The following is a 21,416-nucleotide window of genomic DNA, read 5'->3' on the forward strand; positions in this document are numbered from 1 at the left end:
TCATATGGGTAACATTTGCCCCAGTTTGCTCCTGTGTGTGGTAGAGATGTACAAAGGAAAACTGAGTTACCTTTGAAGGGATGTGTGCATTATAAGCTCATGGAAAGAAGTGTGTGTGTGTGTGTGTGTGTGTGTGTGTGTGTGTGTGTGTGTGTGTGTGTGTGTGTGTGTGTGTGTGTGTGTGTGTGTGTGTGTGTGTGTGTGTGTGTGTGTGTGTGTGTGTGTGTTGGACCTGTATGTTGCTACTAAATGTTAAGTAAGTGGGTGAACCTGAGACTGCTGACTATGAGAGCGGAAAAACTTTGGTCAACTCATGAGAGATTGTGTGCTGATAAAAATGTGAATCGTACGTTTCCGCTGAGATGACGTTTAACCTTGAGCTTACTCTCAAAACTTAACTTCTCATCATCAATTTCAAAGATAGAGATATGTATCTGGAAGCGCAGTTTTGTAAATGTGTTAATGGTAAAACATGATTCTTGTAAAGTCTGCTTCACACCTTACCTGTCTGCAGTGTCACAAAAGGGCATGATAGTAAGCTTACTTGCTGACAATGACAAAGCAATAACCTGAGAGTGTGTCTGTGTGTGTGCAGTGCATGTGCATGTGCATACCTTCAGAGAGTACTTTTCAGAAACAATTTAGCCTAACTTTTTTTTGTTCATGATAATGTCATTGATAGTGTCATTTTAAGGATAAAAACGCCAAAGGATTACTTTAATAATGAAGGAAAGGAGCATATGAGAGTATATTACATACAGTAAGTGATGATATAACAACGGGGTGTCCTTTCATGGGCGAAGGCCACATGGCGTTTCCTCTGCTAAGTTATTGTTTTCTATGTCAGGACTCCTTGGGGTGTATCATTGTACTTGAATGATTGTCCCTCTACATTGACTAAAGCTGTGTTTTAAATGGTTAAGCATTATTTAAAGTTTGCATGCTTGTTTGTGCAGTTGTTTCACTAGTGAAAGTCAAGGTAGCATGAATCAACGGTGCTTAATGAGGAGTTCAAATTTAGTCCGTACAGGGATAAAGGACTTTTTGCTTTTGATCTGGGACAAAAAAAACAGGAAAATTAGAAAAACAATGAAAGGAACCCTTCTTTTTTGTTACTAATGCTAGTAGAATTTAGGCTAGCTGAAAAACACGGTACAATAATAGTTTGTTACATCTCTTTAACTTTGATGAAACACGTTCAAGTTGTTTGGTTGAGTCAACAAGTAGCTCCAGTAAATCCACAATGGCCTTGTTTAACTATATTTGTGGGGTCCCAACAGCTTTGTGGGGCCAAAATGCTGGACCCCACAAGTTTAAAGGGCTGTTTGAGGGCTAATACTTGGTTTTAGGATTATGGTTATAATTAGGTTATTAAGGTTAGGGTAAGGGGCTAGGGAATGCATTATGTCAATGACGGGTCCCCACAAAGATAGTGCTACAAACCTGCGTGTGTGTGTGTGTGTGTGTGTGTGTGTGCGCGTGTGTGTGTGCGTGTGTGTGTGTGTGTGTGTGTGTGCATGCATGCGTGTGTGTGTAAAGCAATGAATAAAGTGATCAAAAACACAGAAAATGTAGCATCTAAGGCAAACCAATAATAAAAAAACTTTTACTTTAAAGTTCAGTTTGTATTTGTATTTAAGTTTCTAAATGTTTTCTTATTGTTGGTTTCTATCTTAATTGAACTGGTTAGGAAGGTCAGCTCTGTCCTGGGATGCCCCCTCCATCCAGTGGAGGTGGTGAAAGAAAGGGGAATGATAGCCAAGCTATCATTTCTATATTTATATTATGTCTTAACTGTTCACTGCTTCTTTTTTATTTTTTATTTACATATTTATTATTATATCTTGCATTTTGATTATTGATCTATTTACTATGCTACCGTTATACTGCAAATGTCCCCACTGTGGCACTAATAAAGGCTCGTCTTAGCTTAGCTTTACTCGTGTTTTAGGTGTTATCATACCATCTTTGTGGCAAGCTGCGTGTACTGCCACATACTTCCTTTGAAGGCATAATTGCATGGCAGATCGTGCTTTTATCTCATTTTAAGGCAAAGATAAACCCTTGTCTTATTTCAAACGTTGTGTGATAACATAACAAATAGAAAGAAGAAGAAGAAGAAGAAGAAGAAGAAGAAGAAGAAAAAGAATTAGGATCTGTAATACTGTAGATATGTCAACTGCCTTGGGCCTCATGCTGATGCTTTTAGATCTTTTTGAAAGTGTGACATGTTATATGTAGTCAAGACCCTGGCTACTGATTTTTACTGTAAGAATGAAATAATCCAAGTGATTCGAAATACTGTACAGGCTTGTGTTGAATATACAATTTGTTAAAAGAAAGTTCTATTTATAGAAAGGTCCAATCACTTTATTCATTCAACATTACCATTGCTCCATGACGCGAATCAGAAACCTCGTTCAGGAATATTAAGGTCACTGAACAGCTGCACTTGCAGCACACGCTGAGCAGGACTACATTCATTCTCTCTAGCCCCACCAAGTGTTTTAACATCTTATTTCAGCACTACGATGTCTCTCAAACATGGAAGGCCTGGTGTCCGTATTAACAGCAATTGCATAAATCGCTTCACGATCAAGGCACTTGTCAGATATGTAAGTGGTTCAGCTGCTTTGGTCCCTTTATTCACATTGTGGCCCATTGCAATGTAAGGTTTTTATGTTCGTTTTTAGCCCTTTTCCTTCAGTGCTTTCAGGGTGATTGTCAATCCTCCAGCATCGCAGAGCTGAAACTCCTCCTCCACTGCATCATCATGTGGCTGCGGAGGAGCAACTGTGTGAACTAAGGCCGCTTCATCCTCATACTCTTCTTCCTCAAAGTCATCTGGATACTCAACTTGTTCTAAGACATTAGGAGCCTCTGGAAGTACTGCAAGAGAGAAAGAGGGGTTGAAAGCTTTTGTTAAAGTTGTATAGTTTTGATGCTAGTAGGAAATGTTCAATCCCAGATTGATAGCACAATATTAAACAAGTCTTAAGATTTGGTTAAAAAGAAAAAAATGACTTTCTCGGTAGGACATTTTGAGGCATCCAATATTTGAATTCTACAAGATCATTTTGAGCATATCACAGCTAGCTGTTTATCATCAGCATGCACCTGAAATCTTCCAAAATGAGTAGCATATCAAATACATTATTTAAAGATATATTGTAAAATGTAAAGTGTGTGTACAAATGTACAGAATGAATTATTGATTTTAGGAAACAGTGCCCCCCCCACTATCATTGAGGCCAACCTGTTGAGACAGTACAAGAATATAAGTACCTTGGCACAATAATTGATAGCAAGCTACGTTCTGAACCACACACTGATGCTGTTTGTGCCAAAGCCCATCAGCGTATACACTTTTACCGAAAACGGAGGAATTTTAACATCGACCCCACTTTTATGAGAATGTTTTATTCCTGCTGCTTTGTTGAGTCTGTTTTAACCTTCTGTTTCATCTGCTGGTTTGGTTCTCTGTCCATAAAAAAAAACAAAAAAAACCGACTAGAGAGTAGCGTTAGGACATGTGGCAAGATTGCAGGCATCAACTTCCCCACTCTCTTCCACATCTACTCCAACAGAGCGGCAAAGAAGGCCCAATCCCTTGCTGCTGACCCTAGCCACCCTTTTGTCCTGCCAGTTTAAGTTACTTCCCTCAGGCCGTAGTACTCCGTGCCCAGATGCGGGTCCAATAGACTCAGAAACTCATTTATCCTGACTGCCATTTCCATTTTAAACAATTTGCCAGAGCTGTTTTAAATGTATGTATTTTATTCACTATTGTGTTTTAGATACTGTGGGTATTTTATGTTTTGCTGTATTGTTGTGTGTCTTGTCTTTATGTCTGTCTGCTGGCTGTACAAATAATTGCCCCTCGGGGACAATAAAGTTACCTTGACCTTGTAAAACTAGCTTCATCTCGACCAGTTGCAACAGTAAAATTACCCTTGTGCAGTGATGCATATGATAAAATAGCATGCTATTGGTCTGCAGAATGAGTCATTTATACCTTTACATAAGTAGGATTTTTGAACGAAGGACTTGAGTATTTTTACACAGTGTTGTGAGTACTCTTTACTGAAGTAAAGGCTCTATGTGCTTCTTTCAACACTGCTAAGAAGGTGTTTCACTTTACGTGAGTTACCAGTTGGCTCAGCAGAATCGCTGCTCATTGGCGACCCAGAGTGCTCACTGCACTCCTCAAGAGAGGACACACTTTCGTCTTCATCAAAGTCCTCAGGATAGTGCCAGTCACAGTGGTTTTGTCCTCCAACACACAAAGCACCATGATGTTCCTCCTCCGCATCACTGGAACACAGGTTGTGTTCGTTTTGTTGGGGCTGACTTAGAACATCTGGTTGAAGTGTGGTGTCTGTGATTTCTTCTTCCGTAATGTCACAGCTTTCCACAGGAACATGGTCGGTCTCTGTGTGTTTGGTAGACTCGAGGTGATGTTGCATATATGTGCTGTCCAGGATGCAGGCAGCCCTTGGCCTGTTTTCTGGGTTGAGGCAGAGCATTCTCTGGATCAAAGAGGAGACGTTGTCAGAGTAGATGCTGGGCACGGGGTCGTACTCTCCTTTGGTGATCTTGTAGAACAGACTCAGGAGGTTCCTGGCTGCAAACGGAGGCCTGAGAGCACAGATCTCATACAGCAGACAGCCAAGAGCCCAGATATCAGACTTGGTGCTGTACGGGACATCCCGGCACAGCTCAGGACTGAGGTAGCTCGGTGTCCCAACACATGTGGAGGCCATGTCAGCTGTGTTGGCCATTACTCTGGATATCCCAAAGTCCGCTAACTTCACCAGGCCTTGCTTTGTAAGCAGTACATTGGATGTTTTGATGTCCCTGTGTAGTATCTTAGCCACGTGTATGTAATTTAAAGCCACGGCGACCTGTACAAACCACCCCATCACAGTGTCCTCGGTGAAAAACTCCCCGGGGTTCCTCTGTTTCACCTTGTCATCCAATGTCCCTCCGTCGCAGTAGTCCATCACAATGTAAATGAATCCATCACAGTTCACAAAGGCGTCGCTGCACTGGACTACGTGAGGGTGCTCCAGCCTTCTGATGATCTTAGCCTCTTGGAGAATTGCGCTTTGGGTTTTGGTTGTCCTTGTGTCCTCTATTTTGATCCTCTTCACCGCGTGCAGGCTCTTGCTCTCTACGTGCCTCATCAGGAACACGTCCGCTGCCCCTCCCCGGCCCAAACACAACACCTTCTCGTACTTGTCCATGTTTTGGTCCGGAGCCGACGACAAAAAGGATCTTTTTAAATCAATAAAATAAAAAGAGAAATAACAACAAAAACAGTGTCAAGGTAAGGAGCGCACAAGACAGCTGTCATACAGGCTAACAGGCCACGTCACGGGAGCGTTTGTGTTCACTCTCGTTGCCATAGCAACCACACCGGCTCTGACGGAGTGAAATTTGTCAGGAGGAACAAGTTTGGACTTTCTTTTTTAAGGGTTAGTAGTAGCACTAGGGTTCAAAATGTAACTTTTTTGTCCAAATTTTACCAGCCACTTAATATAGGTACCATTGTTGTTGTTGTTTTGGCTGGTGTGTGATTTGGATTTGTACACTGAACTGAGCCACTTGTTAGAAGTGAAATGTGAAATCAAAGAAGTGAATTTTCTTAGTTGTGAAAAAACGTGTTTTACTTGATTACTTGTTTTAAGTATTTTCACCTAATACAGTTAAAATAAAACGAAATCAAGTATAGTTTTTAGCAAAAATGATATCAGCCTAAAAATAAATCGATTCTCTTGCTATCTGTTTATCTTACTTAAATTTTATAAGACCAATCATTTTTGAGTGACTCCAAAATCAAGTGACTGCAAACCTTTTATATGCTAGGCTACTTCAAAAACTTAAATGGAGCTGGTTGGTTTAAATAAACATTTCAAAACCGCACGTCAGAACAACCCTAAACAACCAAAAACTACCAAACGGGAACGTTGTGTTTCAGTAAGGTTTGTTCCCTTAACGTTTTTTGGTTTGGTTCGAACTAACCTTTAGTTTAACCATAAACTAACGTTCCCTAAACGTTCTGTGTTAGTGGGGTACCAGCCACTTGCACATTTTACCAGCATTTGGCTAGTGAACGGTGGTTACTAGGCTATAACATCAGTCCAGGGACTAACATAACAATTGAAGTCAATTACAGCGATGGATGGCCATTAATATCATGTCGCTGCTAAATAAATAACATGTTAAATAAGTCATTACAGAAATACACTTTAATGAGGTCTAGAATATGCTATGTGTGTGGGCAATATTATAGACTTAGCTAGATTGAACTTGGAAATGCCCGTAAAAGGAAGGAGAGCGAGAAAAGTAGGGCCCATTTCTCCTTTAAAAATAAATAAATACATGTAGATTAATAGCCTAACCGCAGCATTGTATCATTTGAGACTGCGCACTCTGGTACTTCCCACTGGGTGGCGGTATGGACGTTGAGTGGCTACAATCTGCCATTAACTAGCTAAAGAAGAAGAAACACTTGAGCAGTCGGCGCAGGGGTTTCTGCGCATGTTAACCACAACACAGCATGAGCGCATGCTATTGCCGTTTTCTCTTTTTCATCATTACTTCAACATTTCAGTAAACGTTCATCTAAAATGCCACCAAAGGGAAAAGGTGGCAAGGGTGGTAAAGGTCAGTGGTCCATCACTTGCCAGTTGTTAATCACGTGTTGTGAACTGTTAGCTTTAAAGTCAGCCACGTTAACTAACGTTAGCCTGTAGCAAACAACTGTTAACACACACTTCCATGTGATGATGATGATGATTTACTCGATTACATTATATATTGCTCGCTACGATGTCATTGTATGTTATGCTTTTTCATTGGTTTAACCATTGTTGTGATGTCATTGGTGCTTAACCTCGTCACTGTGTAGGAGCGGCTTCAGGAAGTGCAGACGCTGACAAAAAACAAGAGAAAGCCCCAAAGGGAGGCACTGCTGTCAAGGTAACCTTAATTACACTTATCCAAAGCTGCACTGCAAAAGTCAAATGTGACATATAACAGGGGGATTTTTACAACAACAGAAAACGTTGCCTGCCCTCGTCTCTCCCTCCTACCTCAAAGCCACTTTTGGATGAGTTGGCTGGAGGGAAATGATGAGTGGTTGAGTTGGTACTAGGGGTGGGGGGAAAAAATCGATACCATATAGTAGAGTTGGGCGGTAATATGGTATACCGCGGGGTCTTAAAAATAACAATGGTATCAGTTTCAATACCGTCATAAAAAAAAAATGCAATGCACTTATATAGGAGACAAGGATTAAATATTAAATATAATTTATGTAATTATGTGTGGTTGTCATCACGTGACAGTGTGGAGAAGAAAGTAGTTTTTTTGTAAGTTGTTATGTTATTATTGTTTCAGTATTAGTGTTTGGTATTCAGTTTCTGAACGGTGCACAAGCCAACAGTTTGGTGACGCCGTCTGAGCCTTACGTCATCATTTTTAATTAGTCACGTTAATACCGTATACCGCGGTAAAATAGGGAGGAGGTTTGACAGTATCAAAATTTGGATACCGCCCAATCCTACAGCATAGTATCGCGATATTTTTCGTGGCAATAGTGTATCAATACACAGATGCCAAGCATCGATCTTTTATGATATATGTGTTGGTCAGTCTGTCTGCTTGACAATCCCATATTGCAACATTTAAAATTGAAGTGAGATGAACAAACAGAGAAATGTATCTTTTTCGATGAAACTAAAATGACAACATTTTCCTTTGGGGACATCATTTGAAATTGGGAAAAATTTGAAGTTGGAAAAAAGGTAATACATTGCAATATATCGCAGAATATTGCAATATGTTTAAAATCACAATAATATCGTATCGTGGCATAAGTATCATGATGATATCGTATCGTGTGGCCTCTGGTGATTCCCACCCCTAGTTGGGACCATCTTTGTCACTAGAAATCTGTAACAGTTGAACAGTTGACATATGTGATGAGCATGGCATTCCAACTGGCAGTTGTGTGGAAAAAAGGTTTAATACTAATTTAGTTAAATTCAGAGCTACAGTTTGTTTTCATAAAATATTTCAAGCATCTTGTTTTATCTCTAGGCTATTACTGGTAATAAAAAAAAAAAATCTGCTTTATGGCTGCATAAACATCAGCTTTGGGTCACAGAGAAGAGGAAGCGCTAGTGCCGGAAAGCATCAAGGAATTTGGGAGCTTTTGGGACACATTTCATAACCTTTACAGTATAAATGACCTACTACTGGGATGCTTTATCTGTGTTCGCTAAGCACGGTGTCTGATACAGTGATTTTAAGTAGTTCTAGGCTGCATCCCAACCACTGTTTATTCCTTGAATTCTAACCGCCTTTATCATCTGTGCTTTTCACCAGGTTCGACACATCCTCTGTGAAAAACATGGGAAATGCATGGAGGCAATGGAGAAACTGAAGGCTGGAGTCCGTTTCAGTGAAGTAGCGTCACAATACAGTGAAGACAAAGCGAGACAAGGAGTAAGAACACGCACCCATGATCACTTACTGGAGCTGGGCAATATATCGATATTATATCGATATCGTGATATGAGAATAGATATTGTCTTAAATTTTGGATATCGTAATATGGCATAAGTGGTGTCTTTTCCTGGTTTTAAAGGCTGCATTACAGTAAAGTGATGTCATTTTCTGAACTTACCAGACTGTTGTAACTGTTCTATTATTTGCCTTTACCCACTTAGTCATTATATCCACATTACTGATGATTATTCATCAAAAATCTCATTGTGTAAATATTTTGTGAAAGCACCAATAGTCAACACTACAATATCGTTGCGGTATCGATATCGAGGTATTTGGTCAAAAATATCGTGATATCTGATTTTCTCCATATCGCCCAGCCCTATCAGTTACTCAGTACTTTTGTGCTGCCCTTTTCTTTTACTGACTCAACTGAATCAAGCTATAAAAAAAAGCCTGTGTTGGCTTCTATTGCTTGATTTGAATTATCCCATAGTATTGACTGTAAGCCCTAACTGTCTGTTTATGACTAATCCTTATGTGTGACCTCATTTTTAGTGAAGGTGAGATGAAGCTTCATGAAGCATTGACGCTTTTGAGCAGAACGGTTGATTTCTCGAGGACTCGTGCTCACAAAACCACCTGGTGGTCAAAGAGTGTAGAAAACAGTCAGATATTTTACAGATGATCTAAACCATCTGGTTTAGATCAAGCCAGTAAAGGCTTGGGAAAAATGACTGCCAACGACTGAACACTGAAAAAAACAATCATTTTCAATGTAAAGCATTTATAGTCAAAATAGTGTCTATTTTCTGATAAGTAGGCCTATGATTGTATAACTTAACTGTGTCTTGTGAGTAATAAAATAATGGCAGGAGGGGCAATATTAGTGTTCTAAAACTAGAAAGTGGCAGTGGTTTAACCGATCAGAGGGCAGTGGATTTGCTTATGTAACTAGGGAAATGGCGTAGAGGGGAGACTTTATTGATTTTATTCAGGAACAATAATTTCTCAGCTGTGTTAGGGCTTTGGGCGTCATCAATGATGTCATTTTTCTAAAATGATACAAGCCTCGACACGCCCTTTACAAACTCTGAAGCCTCAGCACACCACGTTACATCACTGCTAATTGCGCCTGGTAACTGAAGCCATACAAAAATAAGTGTTTCAAGTTCCTGCATTGCTCACAGTAGTTACTATTTTCAGTACAGTGAACCATTTTGCCTTTGTGTTGCTCACGTGCACTCACTCGTATTATTAGGTGTATATACTATGTGTTCTCTTCATGAAGTTTCTATTCGTGACAGGGTGATCTGGGGTGGATGACGCGAGGATCGATGGTTGGACCTTTCCAGGATGCAGCGTTCGCCCTACCTGTCAGTTCCATGGATAAACCAAACTACACAGACCCTCCTGTCAAGACCAAGTTTGGGTACCACATCATTATGGTAGAGGGGAAAAAGTGACGTGAGGTGGCTCACCACTTGGAATTAGGACCTACAAATTCTACAGTGTGCTATATTGTGAAACTGATTATTTCCTGATCTTACCGTTTTGATGCAACGTTTGCTTTTTATTCTACAAAATGTTTAAGAATAAGAAAATGAAATGATCCCTTTTGTTCAAATGTACACTACCTTACTGACAATTCAACCTGAGGGAATATTCTTACACGATTAACTTTCACATTTACATAATTCGCTGGATTTTCTTTTTGAGTTTGATAAAGATTGTGGGAATCAAACCACGAACGGCCAAATAAAAGAATTTCTTTTCACTAGTACAAAATGTGTAAGGTTTGTTTATGTGTGTATGGGAGAGTGACAGAGAAAAGATGTAATAGAAAAGGTGCTGGCCTCACTCCAAGAAACTTTGCTTTAAAGTCTTTCAGAAAGGGTTTTCCTTTCAGTGTTCAGCTTGTTTTCCTTAATTCCAGAAATATAACTTGTGTTTCTGGTGGCAAAACCAAAACTGTAAATATCAATTCAATCGGTGATAAGTTAGTGCTTCTGTTATTCTGTATTCTGTAGATAGGCAGCTGTTAGTGCTAACTGAAATAACTTTTTTTAGAGTTAGTAAATATGAATGGAGGACTAAAAATGACATAAGGAAAAATAAATAAATAAATGCAGAAATATAGTGAAAATAAATACATTTTGGTAACATAAATGGCTATTTCTGTATTTTTACATGTATTTATTTATTTATTTATGCATTTCTGTATGTATTTATACATTTATTTATATATTTATGTATTTATATATTTATTTATTTATTTATTTTTCCTTCTGTCATTTTTAGTCCTCCATAAATATGAGATAAAACACCAATGATATGAACAAAACTGACATTTACCAATTAGGTAACAATTCTTTCATTGTTTAGTTTCATTTTCATTACCAATGAAATCAATTGATTATTTTCGCAGTTAATTCTCTGGTCTATAAAATATAAGATTTTTTCAGATTGCTTGTTTGCATGCCATCCGCGGTTACAGTTAAGGGGGTCAAAGAAGATCCGTGCAAATAATACAATCAATTTGATAGATTATTGTGGACAATGACAATAACCCAGAGCTCTGACGTGCTCATACGGGTTACATCCAGAGAGCTAGGCGGCGGTAGCCCGCAGAGGCTCAGAGCACAGCCCGCATCAGGAAAAGACAGCTGACGTTGTTACGCCTTGCTAGATGATTGGCGAGGTAAGATGGCGGCGCCAGAGGAGCCAGAGTTGTCTCAGGCGCAGACTGAAAAACTCCTTCAGTTTCAGGTAGAAGGCCTAATCCACACTAACACGTGTCCATTTGAAACCTCATATTAATACACTATCGTTGATACAGAGTCACTGTACGTAGGTGGAATTGTCCGTGTTTAAACGCGTTTTGCACAGTCAACTTACCCCAGCCCCCTAACGCTAACGTCAACTTGAGTCAAAGCTAACGTAAGCAAAGCTAGCTAACGTTAGCTAAGATATCTAACTAGTTAGCAGACTTTTAGGGCTATGGGTGGACTGAAATAACCTAACGTTTGTTATATTTTAGTCAAAGGCTTATAACAAATACCACTTTGTTAACCAACATCACTTGTTTTTAATATAATAGTTTTGGCTTTACGGTAACTTGGCTAACAGAAGGTGTCAACTGACGGTCCCACTGAACACTTGCTGAGTTAGCTAGCATCATAGATCTTCGAGTTAGCATTAGCAAAGCAGTGATGATCGAACTGATGTTTCTCCGCGACACAACTGTTTCCAGCTATGCTGAATTAAATTGTTGGTTTTATGATGATACGAGTGATGCAACTTTCCTCCCCCTTTTAATATGTAGCCTGTTCCAGCTATCTTCACTTCTATAACGTTAGCTAGCTAGCTAGCTACAAATGGGGAGCTAGCTAACATGTAACGTCATCCTGCTTGGTATAACGTTGAACTGTGCATGTTGACGTTAATTTTGCTGCTCAACTCAATAGTATTGTTACTTTAATTATTTCATTCTAACTCTTTGACAGCCGAGACAGTTTAGTTTTGTACGATTAAGGGCTGCACAATATGAGGAAAATATGCGATAACGTTAACGTTTTTGAATATCGCGATAACTAGCTACATTACTTGAAATGAATAAACATACCAGAGCCATCTCTATCACTGACAAATACGTTACACACTTCTGCCTTTCTGTTGTACTGCCAAAGTACAACAAATTGCTTGTTGAAATAAAAAACATTTATAATTATTTCTTATTTCTAGCATTATTTTATTGAACAAACTACACAAAAGGCACCATTAAAAATGGGGTGATAGTTAAAAGTGCAGTTTTCGACTGATACTCTTATAACTAACAACAACAAAAAAATCCCTGATTATCTTTCGCGATGTGTTTATTTCGCTAGTTGATATTGTAATGACATTACAAAAAAATTGTGCAGCCCTAGTTCAATTCTTGCTAACTTTTCATGAAGAACTTGACACAGCAAACCAGTAGCCTGTAAGCTACTGAAGGAAACCCTGACTCTATACAAACTTGACTTTGTGCTTTTATGAGTAACGTGAGGCCTTTAGACTGACTTTCTTTTTATGTCTAACAGGACCTAACTGGTTTGGAATCAATGGACCAATGTCGTCGAACATTAGAACAGCACAACTGGAACATAGAGGTAAGACGGACATGTTTTTTTTTTTTTTTAACGTTTCAGAGGATTTTACAATTGGATTTTCATGGCTCTGTTTACATTTTTATTCCTATACAGATTCTGTGAACTGTGCTGTCTTTCTTTGAGTTATGTCATTGTTTTTCTTTTGGTTTATTGAAGGACTTGACACAAGTATGATGGGCTTAAATGTATGTTTCAGGCTGCAGTGCAAGACAGACTCAATGAGCAAGAAGGAGTGCCCAGTGTGTTTAACCCTCCACCATCCAGACCATTGCAGGTCAATACAGCAGACCATAGAGTATATAGTTACATCGTCTCAAGGCCACAACCCAGGGTAGGTCTGCAGGTTCTTTTAGTGTTTGTGTTTTAGGATGAAATGTCTGCAGAGATGTTAAATATTTTCACTGAAGCTCCAGTCTAAGAGGTTTTGTTTTTTAATTGATTTTGTCATTTTCAATTGTACTTTAATGACACAAAACATATCTTGGAATTTTCTACTGTTTAAATATAATAGACTGTTTTTGGTTCTTCTTTTCAGGGATTAATAGGATGGAGTTACTACTTGATAATGCTACCTATCAGATTTACATATTACACACTTCTGGACATATTCAGGTAATTCAAGCACGTTGACTTAAACTCTGAGCTGCTGGATAGCGCAAGGTAACTGATCGCCACAATGCTCCTTTTTTTTTTCTTCTTCAAGGTTTGCCCTGCGGTTCATCAGGCCAGATCCTCGTGGTCGTGTGACAGATCCTGTCGGAGATGTTGTGTCCTTCATTCATATTTTTGAGGAGAAGTATGGTCGGTCACACCCTGTATTTTACCAGGGAACATACAGCCAGGTGAGTTCAGACAGCAGATGGCCAATTACTAGCACATATTGTAATGCTTTAGTTGGTGGATAAGGTGAAATTGCAATATGTTGCTTTGCTTTTTGTTCACCCTGAAACATGTAGGCACTGAATGATGCCAAACGGGAGCTCCGCTACTTATTAGTGTATCTTCACGGGGAGGATCATCAAGACACTGACCAGTTTTGCCGGTATGATACTTGCCTACTTCACCAGAGACATAGCACCTGCTGTTGCTCAGTGACACTGAGCAACAGCAGGTGCTATGGAAGGACATGTGGTTGCTGTCCTTTCAATTCAATTTTATTTATACTATCAAATCATAACAGAGTTATCTTGAGACACTTTACAGATAGAGTAGGTCTAGACCACACTCTATAAATTCCAAAACCCCAACAATTACAGTAATTCCCTCAAGAGCAAGCATTAGCAGTGGCTATTGCGACAGTGGCAAGGAAAAACTCCCTTTTAGGAAGAAACCTCGGCAGACCCAGACTCTTGGTAAGCGGTGTCTGACGGGGCCGGTTGGGGGTGTGATGAACAGTGGCAAATAATAGTCACATTAAAGATAATGGAACAGTGACTTTGAAGGTCATCGTAGAAGTCCTTCAGTTGCTTGAGTTTGTCTTCACTCAAGCTGCAGTCTGGTTGTTATGTTATGAAGGCACATAAGCTCTAGTTTGATATTAGTATATTTATGTGTATTTTTATATCCATGTGCACATGAAAAATGTGTTCCCTTATAAGTTGTTTGTTTTGTGCTTCTGATTTGTCACTTCCTAGCTCCACGTTATGTACAGAAGAGGTCGTAACCTTCCTCAACACACGAATGCTCTTTTGGGCATGCTCAACCAGCAAACCTGAGGGCTACAGAGGTATGCAAATGTATTGTTATTTAACCCACTATTTTTTGTGTAAGCTGTTTAATGATTATGTAACATGGGTTGCTCTGATCATGAAAAATATCTGTTTAGTATCACTAACACATGTAAGCACACATGCATCCCCTGTAGGGTTGGGCCATATTGACCAAAAATCATATCTCGGTATTCTTAGGCTGAATGGCGATACGAAGCCCATATTAAATAAACACACTATCACTAAAAAGATTTCTTCAGTTGTTTTCTATAACAATAACGGAATACAATAACAGGTTTTAGTTTCCTGCTTAACAGTGAAACCTACACTGTACTGTGACAACTTTACTGTGAATTCCTCCTCTGCTCCGATAGCCAGCAGCTGTCTGCTCTCTCAGCACATCCACCATTTCTCTCTGGCTCTCTCTCTCACACACAGTAGGCTACACACTGAGCTATTCCTCAAAGGAGCTACGTTCCAACACGAGTCATCATTCTCAACCCAGTTGTGTTTTTCCTCCCAAGATGCAATGAATGTTATCTTGTGCTTCAACTTTTATGTTGTTTTAGGATTGAGCACCCGATCATCTATGAAGTAAACAAACCTATCTCTGTGTTCCTGCTGTAAGGAAGTCTTGGAGAGTATAGCAGACACATGCCTCTCTCTCACTTTTTTGAGCTCGGGCACAATGGGACAACTGTCTGATTGTATTTTCTGGTCCAATGTATGTTTTTACTGGCTCCAGGGCATCGGGCAATTCTTATTGTTCCCTGTTGTCAGCAAGTGAGCCGGGCAGACGCAGCGGGTGGTTACGAGAGAGATGCACTGGCATGGCTTTACAGAAGAAATTAGTCATTTAACGCAACATCAAACTATCTTGATAAAAATCAGAATGATCTCAGCTTATATCTCGTTATATAAATAATAAATATATTGATATAAATTTAAAAAAAAGTCGATATACAGCCCAGCCCTAATCCCCTGTATGAAAGACATATGAGACAAACTCAAACTGGTGGATTTGAAAGTTGGTAAAGTGCCCCTCCTTATGTTTAACCTGAGGGGATTGTTCTTTTTATTGGGTTTATAGTCCCAGGTTTTGAGTTCCTCATTGAGACTTCTGTCACCCTAATACAAGGAACTTAAGAGATATGTGTGTGCTGTGAAAATCATGAAAAAAAGGAAAGCAAGTCCTGTGGATTATACTTAGTAACTGGGAGATTGTTTCTGGAAATCTGGAAACTCAACATGCCCATCTAGACATGTTGAGAATGTCATGTCAAATGTAATTGGTTGGCAAACAAAATTCCATTTACCTTTTTGGGTGGCAATGGCAATTGAAGTCTCAGTGGAGAACTCAAATGTGTGTGTGTGGGTGGGGGTGGGGGTGGGTGGTAGCACCACTGTTGAAACAGGGAGATTTTGATGTGTAATATTTGGGTGTGCTTTAGTGTCCCAAGCATTGCGAGAGAACACCTACCCATTCCTGGCCATGATAATGCTGAAGGACCGCAAGATGACAGTGGTGGGCAGGCTCGAGGGTCTCATTCAGCCAGAGGACTTCATCAATCAGCTCACCTTCATCATGGATGCCAACCAAACCCATCTGATGTCAGAGCGCCTTGAACGGTAAATAAATTCATAGATAGATTGCTCAACATAAGACATCCCATCAACATTTCCATTGGTGTAGACTGGAAGTTCCATTCCATTGTTGAAGCTCAAAATGTTATGGCCTGGAGTTGGTGATTAAGCACTTCAATTCATTTTCACTCACAGTTACAGTCCAAAATATGTAAATATATATCAATAATGTTGAATTAAAAAAAGTTTACATTGATTCTTAGTTTAAAATGAGCATTCCACTTGTGATTAAAGTTAATATTTACTAATCAGATTACATTGTTTTTATAGGCAGAGGTCAACTGGTGTTTGGCTCAAAATTATTTTTTAGATTTAATGCAGAAACTATACATCTGTATGCAGACTAGTATCCTAGTTATAAACACTTACACCATGAAGGACACTTCCTAAACCCAGGCAAACACACTTGGCCAAAGCGCCAATGACAACAATCAATCAATGGCAGAAGCTCAGTCCGTAGGCAGTTCGATTGGGAATCGGAGGGGTCGCTGGTTCAAGTCCCCGTGTGGACTGAAGTACAGAAAGATGCCAGTCACCTCCTGGGCACCAACCGCTCAGGGCGCCTGCTTCAGCCCACTCACTCAGACATCTCTACCTTAGTGCATTTCAGGCCTGTGTGTAATAACGGAGTGTAAATTGGAATTTCCCCATTGGGGATCAATAGAGTATAAATTAAATTAAATCTTTCTCTGTTTAATGGCACACTCTGCTAGTATACCCGAACAGTTTCACAGTTCATAAGGACAGATCATACTTTGTTTCAGGGAGGAGAGGAACCAGACCCAAGTGCTGAGACAGCAGCAGGACGAGGCCTACCTGGCCTCCCTTCGTGCCGACCAGGAGAAGGACCGAAAGAAAAGGGAGGAGGAGGAGCAGCTGAGGCAAGAGGAGGAGAAGGTCCGGCAGAGTGTTCTTGCTGAGGAGCGGAGACGACAAGTGAGTCTTACTTTCCATTTTATTATGTTGTACATGCCCATCGATACATGGAGACCTTAACTAATAAATTACTTTAAAGAGACGGTCGTCTCTTTAACATATTTCTTAACACAATTCTTTATTTTTTGATCATGTTGTCAATTTTTGTTGTGACTCCAGACACTCGAAGAAGAGAAGGAGAGGAAGTCCGAATGTCTTCCCCCAGAGCCACCTGCAGATGATCCAGAAAGTGTCAAAATAGTGTTTAAGCTGCCCAATGATACACGAGTAGAGCGACGATTCCTCTTTGGGCAGTCTCTGACGGTAAGCGCCACTGTTTCAAGAACCTGTGTACACACCCGGTTGACCCTGACTGATTTACCTTACAGTGGTTTAGAGCAGATTTGACAGTGATATTTACTAGTTTGTTCAAATAAATTTAATCCACACGTTTCAAACAATGTGCTATGTACAGCTCCTCCTGCTGCCCCCAATTAGAAATGTGTTAATCTAATGCTACTTGGTCCACATATGAACAAAATATTTCTTTCAGATACTGTAATGGATCTCACATGAAGCACATCAAAAAAAAAAATTAAAGCTATATTTCAACTCTTTTTTTTCAGGCTGCTAATTAAAGCCATATTGTAACTCTTTTTCAGGCTGCTCTAAAAACATTATAATAAAAACTCATTATAAAGAATTTCTTCTCTATATCTACTACCACTCGTGGTTATTTAACAATTCACTTGACTACTTTTTTCTTTCACAGGTAATATACGACTTCCTCTTCTCTTTAAAAGAAAGCCCAGAGAAGTTTCAGATAATTACAAACTTCCCTCGCCGAGTCCTGCCCTGCCTTCCGACTGAAGAGCAGCCCAACCCTCCCACACTGAAAGAGGCAGGACTCAGCCGCTCCGAGGTCCTTTTTGTTCAGGACCTTACGGACGATTAATAGATGAAATACCTCCTGTACATGGAAACTCCTTTTACCTCCAATGCCCGCCCACCCCTGTTTTTTTCTTCTTTTTCTTATTTTGTTAAATGGCCATTATGCACAAGGGATCATTGAGATAAAATCCTAACCTGGAAAAATATACCACCCTGCATCCAGTCCAATCCTTGTTTGGTTGTGTTAACAGGGTTCCCAATAGCCTGGAAAGTCTTGAATTTTATCAAATAAATATTTCTTAAACTCAACTTTGTATCCATGTGGACAAAGAAGTTTGTTTTCCATTGTCTGTACTAGCTACCAGTTAATTATTGTCCTTCCTCACCAGTAACTGTTGCAGCAAATAATTTAATCATCTACTGAAATGTACTGAAACTGACATAGCTTTGTGCAAAACCAGAACCATATCCCAAATTACTTCTGAGGAAGGCAGGTTGTATTAATACCTATGGATGCAGCATGGAGAAGGTTGGATTTCTATGATGGTGTGAATGCCTTGGCTATTTTGATGTTAAAGACCTGATATTTGATCCATGTGTCCTAATTCAACATTGTTTTTGCCCTTATGTTTGCACGTTTCCTCCACTGATTGTCAAGCACAGTACTGGTTTAAAATGGGGGGGTTGACATTGCTACGATTGTGAAGTGTGGAAAGCAAATGGTGCAGGTTGGTGGATGTGGGCATAAAGGAATTATGGGATCCCTGTTTTAAATGAGCCATGACCTGTACATAAGTTAGATATTTAAAACCCCCAAATTTACCTTACAGTTTTTTTGACTCCCCTGTGTCATAAAATGACCAAATGCAGGTTGGTAACTATGTGAAGCAGACTGCCTCAAGCTCATGAAGTTTAAACATACAATATTTAACAGAGGCCACAGCTTTTCCATGTGGCGTTATCTAGTATAGTACGAGTCTGCCCATATTGTGCCTGTGGTTACTCATAGATGCCTGTTTTGCCTGTAACATCTAAATGGGCTCATGTAAAGATGTAATTTTCCAACTATAAATTAAAAACATTTTAAAAAATGTGGGTTTATTGAGAATGTACACTTGTAAAAGAATCACATAAGCAGCTCTTTACAGTGTGCCATGACTTGATGAGTGAGAAAACACGGAGAAACAAATTTTGTGGAGTTTGATATTTTAGGTGGTAGATAGTTTTTAGAAGGACATTATTTTTACTATGATGACATTAAAAGTACACTGAGGCACATCTGTAATCACCTATTTAACATGGTGCATTCTCAACCAGGTCATTCTGCATTCTCAACCCGGCCCTCCATTAAGTGCATTAGCTCAGTCCGTAGGGAGTTGGGTTGGGAACTGGAAGGTCACTGGTTCAAATCTCTGTACAGATCAAAGTACGTAGTTTGGACTGCATCCTGGCAATTCACCTTGTATAGCATGCTTAAAAAAGTCATAGTGTATTATGTAAAAAAAAAGTATAAAAAATCATAGCATAATATGTCAAAAAAACTAAATTGTCATAGTATGTCGAAAAAAGTCATAGTGTCGAAAAGTATAAAAAAGTTATAGTATAGTATGTCAAAAAAAGTAGTAGTGTATGTCGAAAAAAGTCATAGTATACTATGGCGAAAAAAGTCATAGTATAGTATGTCGAAAGAAAGTATAAAAAGTCATAGTATGTCAAAAAAAGTCATAATATAGTATGTTGAAAAAAGTGATAAAAAGTCGTAGTGTAGTATGCCGAAAAAAGTCATGGTATAGTATGTCGAAAAAAAGTCTTAAAAGTCATCGTATAGCATGTCAACAAAAGTCGTAGTATGTGAAAAAAAGTATAAAAAGTCATAGTATAGTATGTCGGAAAAAAGGTATAAATTGTCATAGTACAGTATGTCGGAAAAAAAAGTATAAAAAAGTCATAGTATAGTATGTTGAAAAAAGTGATAAAAAGTCGTACTGTAATACGTCGAAAAAAATTATAGTATGTCGAAAAAGTGATTAATAAGTCACAGTAAAGCATGTCGATAAGTCATAGTATACTATGGTGAAAAAAATTTAGTATAGTACATTGAAGAAAGTCATAGTATAGTATGTCGAAAAAAAAGTTAAAAAAGTCATAATATAGTTTGTTGAAAAATAGTGTAAAAAGTCATAGTATAGTCTGTCGAAAAAAGTCATAGTAAAGTAAAGCAGCACAGTGGCCCAATGGTTAGCACTGTTGCCTCAATAGTATGTCGAAAAAAAGTCATAGTATAGTATGTCGAAAAAAAACTCATAGTATAGAATGTCGAAAATTTGGAAAAAAACTCATAGTATAGTATGTCGAAAAAAGTCATAGTAAAGGAAAGCAGCACAGTGGCCCAATGGTTAGCACTGTTGCCTCAATAGTATGTCGAAAAAAAGCTTACAAAAAGCAAAGCCATGTATGTATGCCAAAAAAAGCCATAAAAATGCTCACAAAAATCCATAATGTAGTGTGTGAAAAAGTCATAGTATAGTATGTCGAAAAAGTCACAAAAAGGCATAGTATAGTATGTTGAAAAAGTCACAAAAACATCATAGTATAGCATGTCGAAAAAAAGTCATAGTATAGCAAGTCGAAAAAAAGTCATAGTACAGCATGTTGAAAATTTTGAAAAAAAGTCATAGTATAGTATGTCGAAAAAAGTCATAGTAAAGGAAAGCAGCACAGTGGCCCAATGGTTAGCACTGTTGCCTCAATAGTATGTCGAAAAAGTAAGAAAAACCCATCAGTGTAGTATGCCGAAAAAAGCCATAGTATAGGTAATATTGAAAAAATTTAAAAGTCATCGGTGGCACACAAAAGTCGTAGTATGTGAAAAAAAATTATAAAAAGTCATAGTTATGGAGTATGCGGAAAAAGGTTATAAATTGTCATAGTACAGTATGTCGTAAAAAAGTTATAAAAAGTTATAGTATGTTGAAAAAAGTGATAAAAAGTCGTACTATATCGTCGAAAAAATGATAGTATGTCGAAAAAGTGATTTATAAGTCACAGTAAAGCATGTCGATAAGTCATAGTATACTATGGTGAAAAACAATTTAGTATAGTACATTGAAGAAAGTCATAGTATAGTATGTCGAAAAAAGATTAAAAGTCATAATATAGTTTGTTGAAAAATAGTGTAAAAAGTCATAGTATAGTCTGCCGAAAAAAGTCATAGTAAAAGTAAAAGCAGCACAGTGCCATGATTAGTACTGTTGCCTCAATAGTATGTCGAAAAAAAGTCATAGTATAGTATGTCGAAAAAAAACTCATAGTATAGAATGTCGAAAATTTGGAAAAAAACTCATAGTATAGTATGTCGAAAAAAGTCATAGTAAAGGAAAGCAGCACAGTGGCCCAATGGTTAGCACTGTTGCCTCAATAGTATGTCGAAAAAAGTAAGAAAAAAGCCATAGTGTAGTATGCCGAAAAAAAGCCATAGTATAGTATGTCGAAAAATGTCACAAAAAGGCATAGTATAGTTATGTTGAAAAAGTCACAAAAAACATCATAGTTATAGCTGTAAAAAAAAAGTCATAGTTATAGCAAGTCG

The 21,416-nt window shown here is 38.7% G+C and overlaps 3 protein-coding genes across 3 annotated transcripts; 2 read left to right on the plus strand and 1 right to left on the minus strand.

Annotated features, from left to right (window-relative positions):
* Window positions 1–2,254: 2,254 nt before the first annotated feature.
* On the minus strand, window positions 2,255–5,369 carry nek12 (NIMA-related kinase 12). Its single transcript, XM_039812744.1, has 2 exons — window positions 4,151–5,369; window positions 2,255–2,889 (listed from the first exon to the last, which is right to left on the minus strand). Exons 1-2 carry the CDS (start codon window positions 5,244–5,246, stop codon window positions 2,690–2,692), a joined length of 1,296 nt encoding a protein of 431 aa, XP_039668678.1. The 5' UTR covers window positions 5,247–5,369; the 3' UTR covers window positions 2,255–2,689.
* A 1,134-nt stretch (window positions 5,370–6,503) lies between these two features.
* pin4 (protein (peptidylprolyl cis/trans isomerase) NIMA-interacting, 4 (parvulin)) lies at window positions 6,504–10,300 on the plus strand. Its single transcript, XM_039812574.1, has 4 exons — window positions 6,504–6,669; window positions 6,914–6,984; window positions 8,395–8,514; window positions 9,825–10,300. The coding sequence occupies exons 1-4, from the start codon at window positions 6,633–6,635 to the stop codon at window positions 9,981–9,983; spliced, it is 387 nt and encodes a 128-aa protein (XP_039668508.1). The 5' UTR covers window positions 6,504–6,632; the 3' UTR covers window positions 9,984–10,300.
* Window positions 10,301–11,139: 839 nt separating this feature from the next.
* Window positions 11,140–18,918, plus strand: faf2 (Fas associated factor family member 2). The gene is made up of 11 exons (XM_039813991.1): window positions 11,140–11,286; window positions 12,600–12,668; window positions 12,865–12,999; window positions 13,204–13,280; window positions 13,372–13,510; window positions 13,625–13,710; window positions 14,303–14,394; window positions 15,829–16,006; window positions 16,786–16,957; window positions 17,117–17,260; window positions 17,709–18,918. Exons 1-11 carry the CDS (start codon window positions 11,224–11,226, stop codon window positions 17,889–17,891), a joined length of 1,338 nt encoding a protein of 445 aa, XP_039669925.1. The 5' UTR covers window positions 11,140–11,223; the 3' UTR covers window positions 17,892–18,918.
* The last annotated feature ends 2,498 nt before the right edge of the window (window positions 18,919–21,416 follow it).

Source organism: Perca fluviatilis, chromosome 10, assembly GCF_010015445.1.
Source record: "Perca fluviatilis chromosome 10, GENO_Pfluv_1.0, whole genome shotgun sequence".
Lineage (NCBI taxonomy): Eukaryota > Metazoa > Chordata > Actinopteri > Perciformes > Percidae > Perca > Perca fluviatilis.

What these genes read in the sequence shown, in the direction of transcription:
- nek12 (XM_039812744.1), bottom strand. Translation starts at nt 5,246, where the DNA reads ATGGACAAGTACGAGAAGGTGTTGTGTTTGGGCCGGGGAGGGGCAGCG. An exon ending in CGATTCTGCTGAGCCAACTG is followed by an intron (nt 2,890 to 4,150) that starts GTAACTCACGTA and finishes TCTCTCTTGCAG; the next exon opens with TACTTCCAGAGGCTCCTAAT.
- pin4 (XM_039812574.1), top strand. Translation starts at nt 6,633, where the DNA reads ATGCCACCAAAGGGAAAAGGTGGCAAGGGTGGTAAAG. An exon ending in AGGTGGCAAGGGTGGTAAAG is followed by an intron (nt 6,670 to 6,913) that starts GTCAGTGGTCCA and finishes GTCACTGTGTAG; the next exon opens with GAGCGGCTTCAGGAAGTGCA. An exon ending in AAGACAAAGCGAGACAAGGA is followed by an intron (nt 8,515 to 9,824) that starts GTAAGAACACGC and finishes TATTCGTGACAG; the next exon opens with GGTGATCTGGGGTGGATGAC.
- faf2 (XM_039813991.1), top strand. Translation starts at nt 11,224, where the DNA reads ATGGCGGCGCCAGAGGAGCCAGAGTTGTCTCAGGCGCAGACTGAAAAA. An exon ending in AGCACAACTGGAACATAGAG is followed by an intron (nt 12,669 to 12,864) that starts GTAAGACGGACA and finishes TGTATGTTTCAG; the next exon opens with GCTGCAGTGCAAGACAGACT. An exon ending in TCTCAAGGCCACAACCCAGG is followed by an intron (nt 13,000 to 13,203) that starts GTAGGTCTGCAG and finishes TCTTCTTTTCAG; the next exon opens with GGATTAATAGGATGGAGTTA.